A 13305-nucleotide genomic window follows, 5' to 3' on the forward strand; every position below is an offset into this window, starting at 1 on the left:
CAGTGTTTATTGCTTTCGCTTTGCGGCTCAGGGCTCCTGGTAGGATCCTTTGTATCCTCTGATTAATCACCTTATTATATTGGAGTTACTGTATTCTTACCATACTATACTGTTTGTGTTTTCTTTGTTAGGAATCAAACAGCTTTTCAAAAAGTTCCTCTTCTTGTGACAAATTGTCTCAGTAAGTCCCTCTGACATTCTTGGTATGCTTCTAAGCCTCTGTGTGACTGGTTCTCTTAGCTTTGAGCTTTGAGATTTCTTTCTTAATTGCATTTGTTTGGATACATTGGGGTGGATTTATCAAAACTGATGTAAAGGAAAACTGCCATAGTAAGAATTTTAGAGCCTCTTTAGAAAATGAAAGGAAGAATCTGATTGATTGCTATGGGCAGCTTAGGCTACTTTCACACTTGCGTTTTGTGCGGATCCGTCTTGTATCTGCACAGACGGATCCGCACCAATAATGCAAACGCTTGTATCCGTTAAAAACGGATCCGTTTGCATTATTCCTAAAAAAAAAGTCTAAGTCAAAACGGATCCGTCTTGACTTACATTGAAAGTCAATGGGGGACAGATCCGTCTTAAATTGCACCATATTTTGTCAGTGAAAAACTGATCCGTCCCCATTGACTTACATTGTAAGTCTAGACGGATCCGTTTGGCTCTGCATAATCAGACGGTCACCATAACGCTGCAAGCTGCGTTTTAGTGACCGTCTAAAAAACGCATTGGAGACCAAACGCAGCCAAATTGATGTATTCTGAGCGGATCCTTATCCATTCAGAATGCATTGGGGCTGAACTGATCCGTTTTGGGCCGCTTGTGAGAGCCCTGAAATGGATCTCACAGGCGGACCCAGAAACGCCAGTGTGAAAGTAGCCTAAGCCAGTTTTCTTTTACATTGTGTCCTAAATTCCTGTCAGCTCTTCTGTATTTTATTGTTTTGTCATGTCATTTTATGAAGTAGAATAAGATATTGTAATCTTTATACATTTTTATGTTATTGACATTTCCATGTTGTAAAATCTCTATTTCTGTCTCATGTTTTCTTCCTCTACTCCTACATTGTGCAAACTATGCGCAAGTATCCCCCCCCCCATCCCCGCAATGTGCGCCTTTGTCATCAGCCGATGGTGGATGGGGTGTAGGCTGACTTTGTCGCCTGGTTGGACTTACCCTTGTTTAAGTGTTACAGAAAGTTGGGCTTCGAATAATTGATAATCTCAGACTGACAAGAAAACTAATATAAATCCATTAATGAATCTGCCCCGCAGTGGTATTGTATTCTATTCTGTATTCTTTTCTCACCAGAAACTTGGACTTTGACCGAATCATGGAAGAAGGATATGAGCTTGACCTCACCTTTATAACAGAGCGCATTATATCAGTGTCATTCCCCAGTGGCTGCTCAGATGAAACATACCTTCATAATCTCCAAGATGTAACACGGATGCTAAAATCAAAGCATGGGGACAATTATTTGGTAAATAGCAGCATATTGTTTACTGGTTTAGGGGCCATTACATTGTGGTCTATCTGCACTGGAAAATGAACCACACACTCTAATAGCTATGAGAAAGAGAAACCTTTTTTTCTCAGAGTCCAATATTATCTTCCATATGATGTTATTTTCTTAATCACCAGCTATGTAACCCAATTGACGACATTACTTAGTACTGATAAAGACTCAGGTGTCCCTTAGCGGAATAGTTGCTCTTGTCCATATGAATTAAGCCTCATTCACGCGTCAGTGTTTCCCAGACATGTGCTGTACGTGTTCTACACGGATAGCACACGTCCCCATTCTTTTTATAATGTGTGTATTCAAACCTGAGTGTTTTAGCACGGTTCATGGGTCAGTGTTTTTAGCACGGATACATGCTCTATTTTGTCTGTGTTCATGGGTCCATCACGTCCATTATAGTCTATGGGTCCATGAAAACCACGAATACAACACGAATGCCATCTGTGTTGCATCCGTGTTTCATGGATCATTAAGAAGAAATGCTTTGAAAATTATTTTTCAGCTGTTCAGTGTCAGTGAAACACTGATGCAACACGGACAGCAAAAAACGGACACACGGATCCTTCATGGACAGGATTTGAGCACTGACTCGGACGTGTGAATGAGGCTTTAGATGCTACAATTTATTGGTAATTATCACCAAAACTTAAGCAAGACTGCCGTGCTAAAAGTCCAAACAAAGGGGAAGTTAAAGAGCCAGGACTGGAAGTACAATACATGGAGTGACCTTAAAAAATGATGGGAGTCATTTATGAAATCGGATCTGTCAATTTTGTTGCGTAGTCACAAGTCATCGCAAAAAAAATTACTAGTATATTCACATATAAATTTTTTAATGTGTAATAAAAATTATAGGAATGTCCCTTTTAAAGTAAAATTCTTGTAATGCTATGTCTGGCATTAAAATTTGTAAGGCACTTTTTTATTTTTTATTTTTTTAAACAGGTATTGAATCTATCAGAAAAACGCTTTGACCTTTCCAAACTTAACACTAAGGTATTAAAGATGATCTTTATATTATGTTTTTATTGATTGCCTATATCCATACAGAGAGTAACTAAGTTATTTTTTCCTTAAAGGGAATCTGTCACTAGCATATTAGCATTTTTTTTTTTTTATGAATCCATGTGTAATAAAGTACCTTATATCCATATGTCTTGTTCTTTTTATTGTCAGTCTTGTCATTTCTTCCAAAAAACGCTTCTTATGATATGCAAATAAAGCTGTAAGGAGCCCAGAGGGGCGTTATTCTTTCTCCCCAGTGCCCAGGAACGCCCCTCTGAAGTGCCGTGCCCGCCGAAAATTTAAAAACTAATAACTCCTCCAAGTTCAGCTAAATCGCCTCCCAGAGGCGAGGCTAAGTACTCCCTCCCCCCCTCCAGCGCCGCGCTCAGCGGCAAACACCCCTGATCCTCCTCTCGCCTGCAACCGAAATCCCGCGCAGGCGCAGTGCCGGCAATTTCCTGTGCCTGCGCTGATAAGACGACTGAGGGCAGCAGCTTCAACAGCATCACTGGGCATGCGCCGATCCCAGTGACGTGTTCGCTGTTTCCTCAGCCAGCTAAACCGCCGGCACTGCTCCTGCGCGGCATTTCGGTTGCAGGCGAGAGGAGGATCGGGGGTGTTTGCCGCTTAGCGCGGCGCTGGGGGGGGGGGGGAGGGAGCACTTAGTCTCGCCTCTGGGAGGCGATTTAGCTGAACTTGGAGGAGTTATTCGTTTTTACATTTCGGCGGGCACGGCACTTCAGAGGGGCGTTCCTGGGCACCGTGGAGAAAGAATAACGCCCCTCTGGGCTCCTTACAGCTTCATTTGCATATCATAAGAAGCGTTTTTTGGAAGAAATGACAAGACTCACAATAAAAAGAACAAGACATATGGATATAAGGTACTTTATTACACATGGATTCATTTAAAAAAATTTTTTGCTAATGTGCTAGTGACAGATTCCCTTTAAATTGATTGTGCAAGAGTGAGGGTGGTTGGGGCATTTGGTAGCCCTTCCCCACTTGGCCAGACTTGTAATGAGAAGATTACTCTGGGCTCCCTCAAAATATATATATATATATATATATATATATACACTGCTCAAAAAAATAAAGGGAACACAAAAATAACACATCCTAGATCTGAATTGATTAAATATTCTTCTGAAATACTTTGTTCTTTACATAGTTGAATGTGCTGACAACAAAATCACACAAAAATAAAAAAATGGAAATCAAATTTTTTGACCCATGGAGGTCTGGATTTGGAGTCACACTCAAAATTAAAGTGGAAAAACACACTACAGGCTGATCCAACTTTGATGTAATGTCCTTAAAACAAGTCAAAATGAGGCTCAGTAGTGTGTGTGGCCTCCACGTGCCTGTATGACCTCCCTACAACGCCTGTGCATGCTCCTGATGAGGTGGCGGAAGGTCTCCTGAGGGATCTCCTCCCAGACCTGGACTAAAGCATCTGCCAACTCCTGGACAGTCTGTGGTGCAACGTGACGTTGGTGATAGAGCAAGACATGATGTCCCAGATGTGCTCAATTGGATTCAGGTCTGGGGAACGGGCGGGCCAGTCCATAGCATCAATGCCTTCGTCTTGCAGGAACTGCTGACACACTCCAGCCACATGAGGTCTAGCATTGTCTTGCATTAGGAGGAACCCAGGGCCAACCGCACCAGCATATGGTCTCACAAGGGGTCTGAGGATCTCATCTCGGTCCCTAATGGCAGTCAGGCTACCTCTGGCGAGCACATGGAGGGCTGTGCGGCCCTCCAAAGAAATGCCACCCCACACCATTACTGACCCAATGCCAAACCGGTCATGCTGGAGGATATTGCAGGCAGCAGAACGTTCTCCACGGCGTCTCCAGACTCTGTCACGTCTGTCACATGTGCTCAGTGTGAACCTGCTTTCATCTGTGAAGAGCACAGGACGCTAGTGGCGAATTTGCCAATCTTGGTGTTCTCTGGCAAATGCCAAACGTCCTGCACGGTGTTAAGCTGTAAGCACAACCCCCACCTGTGGATGTCAGGCCCTCATATCACCCTCATGGAGTCTGTTTCTGACCATTTGAGCAGACACATGCACATTTGTGGCCTGCTGGAGGTCATTTTGCAGGGCTCTGGCAGTGCTCCTCCTGTTCCTCCTTGCACAAAGGCGGAGGTAGCGGTTCTGCTGCTGGGTTGTTGCCCTCCTACGGCCTCCTCCACGTCTCCTGATATACTGGCCTGTCTCCTGGTAGCGCCTCCATGCTCTGGACACTACGCTGACAGACACAGCAAACCTTCTTGCCACAGCTCGCATTGATGTGCCATCCTGGATAAGCTGCACTACCTGAGCCACTTGTGTGGGTTGTAGACTCCGTCTCATGTTACCACTAGAGTGAAAGCACCGTCAGCATTCAAAAGTGACCAAAACATCAGCTAGGAAGCATAGGAACTGAGAAGTGGTCTGTGGTTACCACTTGCAGAACCACTCCTTTATTGGGGGTGTCTTGCTAATTGCCTATAATTTCCACCTGTTGTCTATCCCATTTGCACAACAGCATGTGAAATTGATTGTCACTTGGTGTTGCTTCCTAAGTGGACAGTTTGATTTCACAGACGTGTGATTGACTTGGAGTTACATTGTGTTGTTTAAGTGTTCCCTTTATTTTTTTGAGCAGTGTATATATAAAAGCTAATTGGACATAATGTCACACCAAACTCCAAAAATGGGCTGGACAAAATTATTGGCACCCTTTCAAAATTGTGGATAAATAAGATTGTTTCAAGCATGTGATGCTCCTTTAAACTCACCTGGGGAAAGTAACAGGTGTGGGCAATATAACAATCACACATGAAAGCAGATAAAAAGGAGAGAAGTTCACTTAGTCTTTGCATTGTGTGTCTGTGTGCGCCACACTAAGCGTGGACAACAGAAAGAGGAGAAGAGAACTGTCTGAGGACTTGAGAACCAAAATTGTGGAAAAATATCAACAATCTCAAGGTTACAAGTCCATCTCCAGAGATCTAGATTTGCCTTTGTCCACAGTGCGCAACATTATCAAGAAGTTTGCAATCCATGGCACTGTAGCTAATCTCTCTGGGCGTGGACGGAAGAGAAAAATTGATGAAAGGTGTCAACGCAGGATAGTCCGGATGGTGGATAAGCAGCCCCAAGCAAGTTCCAAAGATATTCAAACTGTCCTGCAGGCTCAGGGAGCATCAGTGTCAGCGCAAACTATCTGTCGACATTTAAATGAAATGCTATGGCAGGAGACCCAGGAGGACCCCACTGCTGACACAGACATAAAAAAGCAAGACTACATTTTGCAAAAATGAACTTGAGTAAGCCAAAATCCTTCTGGGAAAACATCTTGTGGACAGATGAGACTAAGATAGAATTTTTTGGTAAAGCACAACATTCTACTGTTTACCGAAAACGGAATGTATAGCAAAACATGTGTTACTGCAATACTTTTCTTCGAGAAATACTTCATTTTCTTGAAAACTTTAAGGGGTGCCAACATTTACGGCCATGACTGTATATATTTTATATACATACACGCTCCTCAACATTGAAGTTGCAACATCAAAAAGGAAAAGTCATGGAATTATGGAAATTATAGGATCCATAGACATGTAAATGATATACAAATAATAAAAAAAAATGGTAACAAAATGTTGAAAACATCTTGATTTTATTCTGTATCCAGTATGAGTGGCACTTACAAAAATACATGCACCTACATGGCTTGGCATACTATCAGTGAGGTTATTAATGATTGTGTGGTTCCTGTTGAAAAATGGCTCCTGGGACATTTTGGAGAATTGGCTGTACCACTTTTGGAGAATTGGGTGTCTATTTAAACACCATAACCAAATCAATGAAATGTCGAGCTGTTAGTTTACTTGAAGTTAAGACTAGAGTGGGCCTGCTACCATACATTACAGTATGTCACCTCGCATCATAATCCTGGAAATAGGACCGTTGTGTCTTTCCCTTGTGAAGGCCTCTTCAATGGATTGCCCACATGTTATACAGACCAATCTGTAGCTATCATTGCTCCTGAGACAAAAGCAGGACTCGTGGCTGAACAGGACAGACCTTCATTCCAGCCTCCATTGCATTCTTGCTATCCACCGTGATAGCGTTGGAGAGTGTTGGTGTGAGGTCAGTGAAACACCTTTAACTGGATGTCTGGCTTGTAGCCCAATGTCGTTCAAACACTGTCTGATAGTTTGTAATACCAGAGGACCCAGGTTTTGATACCATAGTGGCACTCAAAGGTACAGGAGCCAATAACTTGCCACTAGGATCTATTTTCTTGAATCAAAATATATTATCTACTCTGGTGGGCCCAAGGAACCCCTGTCGATTTACATAACCTTACTGCTTGTCCTTTTGGTGCTTCAATTTCAGTGTTGAGTGTATAATTTGGAGTAAGGCACATTTTTGCTCTTTTTGAACTCTCATTTAGCTCTTTCGTTTCCTTGGGTGGGCAGCAGCTCACCACATATGACCATCAAGCACTTGTATCTGCAAGGTGTGCATTGCAATCTGCTCTTATTAACGTCGTCTTCTGCTTAGAAAATTGTCCCTCACACACACACAGTCCCATCAATTCCACTAATAAATAGTACTACAGTTTGCAATGCCCTCCCCTAATTTCTTTCTATCTAGAATTTCTATAGACTGAGAGAAGGTGGACCAGATTTTCAACTAAAATCACAGTACAGTATATGTAATTCGCACCAGCGCCATTAGCCCCATGCCACAGCCATCCTCCAACCCAACCGCTGCCGCTGCTACCCCCCCTCCCTCTTTCCCCGGGTAGATACGGGCCCCAGCTAATATACTTACCTTTCCTGCAGGGTGCGCGGCTGGCTGATAGAGTCCGCAGGAGATAGACTGCGTCTTCTTCCCAGCATGCACTGGGAGGGACCTGACGTCCCACACAGCGTCAGCTTGCTCGCTGACGATGTGTGCACGCAAGGCCCTGGCCAGTGCAGCTCGGTGCTGAGTCGGGAGGTATAATGGTGTAAATAAGTTGTTTGTATAATAGGACGTTCACACAATAGGTTTTACAGCAGAATTTTTGCACGGACGGCTGTGTTGAAATTTAACTGAAAACCCGAAGGTGGCCGTGTCTTTTCTGCCTGTCATTCATATCAATAAAGCCTTTCATGAAGTAATAAAGTCAAGAGCATTGCTTCACTGGCTTGTTTAGTCAGGAGTATTGAAATGCTGATATCTGCTTCCTTGTTTATCTGCCATTTATATGCATTGGCTATTCACTATTCATCATGCTGTGTTTAACTTATATAGTTATTCATTCCTTTCTTTTAAAATATAGGTAATGGATGTGGGTTGGCCAGATCTACATGCTCCCCCACTAGATAAAATGTGCACTATTTGCAAGGCAGTGGAATCATGGCTGAACACTGACCCTTTACATGTGGTGGTTATTCATTGCAGAGTAAGTTAATCATTTTAATTGTGATTTTCTACATATTTACATTTTTCTTCAACTTCATGTTTCTGTTCTTTGCACAGTGTGTTTTTATTAAAGGGGTTGTCTCATCTGAGACATTGGTGGCATATCGCTAGGATATGCCACCAATGTCAGATAGCTGCAGGTCTCACCCCTGAAACCCATACCTATCTCTAGGTCCCCAAAAGTGAAGGAGAGTGCGTTGTGCTATTAATTTCTAGCACCGATGACTATTTTCACCAGTCCTATAGAAATGAGTGGCCGGCATTTGGGTGCTCGCTGCTCATTTTAGGGGGCCCATTCTGGAGATAGGTCTGATCCCAGAGGTGAGACCTACACCAATCTAACATTGGTGAATATCCTAGCGATGTGCATCAATGTCTCAGATGAGACAACCCCTTAAAGAGGACCTTTCATCGGTCCAAACATTGTGAACTAAGTATCATGACATATACAGCGGCGCCCAGGGATCTCACTGCACTTACTATTATCCCTGGGCGCCGCTCCGTTCTCCCGTTATGTCCTCCGGTATGTTTGGTTATAGTAGACGGAGACTTAGGACTCTTGGTTATAGTAAGCAGAGTCTGCCCTTGTTTTCCTGGGCGTCTCCTTCTCCTAGGGCCCTAGGCTGTAGCGCTGGCCAATCGCAGCGCAGAGCTCACAGCCTGGGTGTTTTTTTCTCCCAGGCTGTGAGCTCTGCGCTGCAATTGGCCAGAGCTACAGCCTAGGAGGAGGAGACGCCCAGGAGAACAAGGGCAGTCTCCTCCTACTATAACCAAGTCCCCTAAGTCTCCGCCTACTATAACCAAGTGACCGAAGATACCGGAGGACATAACGGGAGAACGGAGCGGCGCCCAGGAATAATAGTAAGTGCAGTGAGATCCCTGGGCGCCGCTGTACATATCATGATCCTTAGTTCACAATGTTCGGACCGATTTAATTATCAATATTCCAAATGTGACACCTAAACCATGTCCCTTGGAAAGTGCTCTTTGTGGCATTGACAAAAACATAATTTACAGTTAGAGTAGTTGAGCTATGCAGTGCCGTACCCGAAGAGGTTAGGTCAGCTATTATATGAAAGGGCTGGATGGTTATCTAATGGCAAAGGCATGGAGGGCTATAAATAATCTAACAACTAATGTTGTATAATTAGTCTGAGAAAGGTTAAACTTGATGGACCTGTGTGTTTTTTTATTATTATTATGCAAGTATATACTAATGGCTCAGTGTGGGAACCATAGATTTAGGGGCACATTTATTAAGACCGGCGTTTTAGGCGCCGGTCCTAATAAAGCCCTAAGCTGGTGTAGGATCAGCCGAAGTATGAAGAGGTGCCGGCCTCTCGATAATTTCGGCGCATCCAGCACCAGTTCTTAATGTAGGACAGCTTTTTGTCTGTCTTACATTTAGACCATTTTCTACGCCTAAAACAGACGTAGAAAATGGGGAATGATACGGGCCTGCAGACCATTCCCTGCCCATGGCCACAATTTTAGACCTGATGTGAGCGAAGGTGAAGTCACAGATAGCGGTGCAACAAACCGTTAGGCCCTCATCTGCACATGAAATATGGTTAATTTAGGCATATTTCAGCTTCGTAAATGACCCCCTATACTATATACGTATAATATATGGATTATTTTCACACCTACTTGGATGCAGTCACTATCTTTTCATATAGAGCTATAAGACACCTGTCAGAATGTGTTCTTAGACCTTTCATAACAATCTGTAGTCTGCCCATATGATGCAGTATACAAACCTATTTTAGTGGGCACAAATTGCCCGCTGACAATGTATTAGGTAATTGCTAGTAATGCTCAACAAAAGTGCTTTGTTTGTCACATAGAAGGAAACGCTTCTGAAATAATAAGAATTTGAGATCATTGACTTATTTGTAACATAAACATTAGGGTAGATGCCTATAACAGGGGTCAGCAACCTTCAGCCCTCCAGCTGTTGTGAAACTACAACTCCCAGCTCCATGAGTTGTAGTTTCACACAGCTGGAGTACCAGAGGTCGCTGCCTCCTAGAACTAAAAGAGCATGGCTTTTCACCGTCAGATCCCTACGTGCCTGTGCCAAGATGACAGCACTATTCAATGTTGCATGTCATGGTGGTTGGGAGAGCAGCAATGAACTGGAATTGACAGCAAGAGGTGCCCTGAGGACAGATTGATTAGAAGAATGGCACGTAGTGATCCATTCTCTACTGCAAGTGAAATTGAATGTCACATTCCAAGCCTAGGGCAGCAAATAGTGTCTACACAATCCATCAGAAGGCGTTTGGATGAGATTGGGCTACAAGCCAGATGTCCATCTACAGGTGTTCCATTGACCTGATTCCACTGCTCTCAAAGGCTATCATAAGACACAGCAGGACAGCAATGGAGGTCTATCCTCTTCAGCAATCAGTCCCGCTACAGTCTTGGAAGCAATGATAGCTGGAGATTGGTGTCATGCAGAGGCCTTCACAAGGAAACGTCGAGATGTTTTAAATAATTTGTTTCCATTTTTTTAAAATCATTTGTATATCATTAACATTTCTTTAATGAATTTTAATAAAATAATTCCATATCTTTTCCATTATAGTGTTGCTATTTCAGTGTTGAGAAATATATATATTTAATTTAAGGGGTTGTTCATCTTCTGGGGGTCTTTGTCAGATCCTCCCCCTTGATGGCTGGAACTGTAGAGGGAAGCATACAGTGGGTACTCGAGCGCTGTAGTGGTGGAAGTGCGAATGAGCCAGGATCCAGTAGCGGGTAGCAGGTAAGTATGCTTCCCTCTGCAGTCTGGCCACAGGTAGCAGGGGTCTGCAGAAAGACCCCCAAAAGATGAACAACCCCTGTTAAAGCATTGGTTTATTAACTTTTTAACAGTTGTTTCCTAATGTAAGAAAAGAAAACTACAATTACCTATGCAAGTCATTTGACTGTAGTATAATACCTGTTTATTCTTCTCAGGGTGGAAAAGGAAGAATTGGAGTAGTGATATCATCATACATGCACTTTACAAATGTATCTGCAAGGTAAGTGACCATAAATGCGTGTATTTAGTATTTTCAGTTATGAATTAAGTTAATTTCCATATCAAATGCTTTCATTAACCGCTTGCCGCCACGCTAACGCCGAAAGGCGTCATTGCGGCGGCTCCCCCAGGCTACGCTAACGCCAATAGGCGTCATCTCGCGTGAGCCGAGATTTCCTGTGAACGCGCGCACACAGGAACGGAAGGTAAGAGAGTTGATCTCCAGCCTGCCAGCGGCGATCGTTCGCTGGCAGGCTGGAGATGTGATTTTTTTAACCCCTAACAGGTATATTAGACGCTGTTTTGATAACAGCGTCTAATATACCTGCTACCTGGTCCTCTGGTGGTCCCCTTTGTTTGGATCGACCACCAGAGGACACAGGTAGCTCAGTAAAGTCCCACCAAGCACCACTACACTACACTACACCCCCCCCGTCACTTATTAACCCCTTAGTAGCCCCTGATCACCCCTGATCACCCCTGATCACCCCATATAGACTCCCTGATCACCCCCCTGTCATTGATTACCCCCCTGTCATTGATTACCCCCTGTAAAGCTCCATTCAGACGTCCGCATGATTTTTACGGATCCACTGATAGATGGATCGGATCCGCAAAACGCATCCGGACGTCTGAATGAAGCCTTACAGGGGCGTGATCAATGACTGTGGTTATCACCCCATATAGACTCCCTGATCACCCCCCTGTCATTGATTACACCCCTGTCATTGATCAACCCCCTGTAAAGCTCCATTCAGATGTCCGCATGATTTTTACGGATGCACTGATAGATGGATCGGATCCGCAAAACGCATCCGGACGTCTGAATGAAGCCTTACAGGGGCATGATCAATGACTGTGGTGATCACCCCATATAGACTCCCTGATCACCCCCCTGTAAAGCTCCATTCAGATGTCCGCATGATTTTTACGGATGCACTGATAGATGGATCGGATCCGCAAAACGCATCCGGACGTCTGAATGAAGCCTTACAGGGGCATGATCAATGACTGTGGTGATCACCCCATATAGACTCCCTGATCACCCCCCTGTAAAGCTCCATTCAGATGTCCGCATGATTTTTACGGATGCACTGATAGATGGATCGGATCCGCAAAACGCATCCGGACGTCTGAATGAAGCCTTACAGGGGCATGATCAATGACTGTGGTGATCACCCCATATAGACTCCCTGATCACCCCCCTGTCATTGATTACCCCCCTGTCATTGATTACCCCCCTGTAAAGCTCCATTCAGACGTCCGCATGATTTTTACGGATCCACTGATAGATGGATCGGATCCGCAAAACGCATCCGGACGTCTGAATGAAGCCTTACAGGGGCATGATCAATGACTGTGGTGATCACCCCATATAGACTCCCTGATCACCCCCCTGTCATTGATTACCCCCCTGTAAAGCTCCATTCAGACGTCCGCATGATTTTTACGGATGCACTGATAGATGGATCGGATCCGCAAAACGCATACGGACGTCTGAATGAAGCCTTACACGGGCGTGATCAATGACTGTGGTTATCACCCCATATAGACTCCCTGATCACCCCCCTGTCATTGATCACCCCCCTGTCATTGATCACCCCCCTGTCATTGATCACTCCCCCTGTCATTGATCACCCCCCCCTGTCATTGATCACCCCTCTGTAAGGCTCCATTCAGACATTTTTTTGGCCCAAGTTAGCGGAATTATTATTATTTTTTTCTTACAAAGTCTCATATTCCACTAACTTGTGTCAAAAAATAAAATCTCACATGAACTCACCATACCCCTCACGGAAACCAAATGCGTAAAATTTTTTAGACATTTATATTCCAGACTTCTTCTCACGCTTTAGGGCCCCTAGAATGCCAGGGCAGTATAAATACCCCACATGTGACCCCATTTCGGAAAGAAGACACCCCCAGGTATTCCGTGAGGGGCATATTGAGTCCATGAAAGATTGAAATTTTTGTCCCAAGTTAGCGGAACGGAAGACTTTGTGAGAAAAAAATTAAAAATATCAATTTCCGCTAACTTGTGCCAAAAAAAAAATTTTTCTATGAACTCGCCATGCCCCTCATTGAATACCTTGGGGTGTCTTCTTTCCAAAATGGGGTCACATGTGGGGTATTTATACTGCCCTGGCATTCTAGGGGCCCCAAAGCGTGAGAAGAAGTCTGGTATCCAAATGTCTAAAAATGCCCTCCTAAAAGGAATTTGGGCACCTTTGCGCATCTAGGCTGCAAAAAAGTGTCACACATCTGGTATCGCCGTAC

At 44.0% G+C, this 13305-nt stretch overlaps 1 protein-coding gene across 7 annotated transcripts in view; it reads left to right on the forward strand.

Annotated features, from left to right (window-relative positions):
• Window positions 1-13305, forward strand: part of TNS3 (tensin 3) — a 363298-nt gene that overhangs the window by 222141 nt on the left and 127852 nt on the right. For all 7 annotated transcript variants that reach the window (XM_040433526.1, XM_040433527.1, XM_040433523.1 and 4 more), the window contains 5 exons: window positions 132-181; window positions 1312-1483; window positions 2471-2521; window positions 7858-7980; window positions 10965-11029. In XM_040433526.1, coding sequence (XP_040289460.1) covers window positions 132-181; window positions 1312-1483; window positions 2471-2521; window positions 7858-7980; window positions 10965-11029 — 461 coding nt within the window. The remainder of the gene's footprint in view (window positions 1-131; window positions 182-1311; window positions 1484-2470; window positions 2522-7857; window positions 7981-10964; window positions 11030-13305) is intronic.

This window comes from Bufo bufo, chromosome 5 (assembly GCF_905171765.1).
Source record: "Bufo bufo chromosome 5, aBufBuf1.1, whole genome shotgun sequence".
NCBI lineage: Eukaryota > Metazoa > Chordata > Amphibia > Anura > Bufonidae > Bufo > Bufo bufo.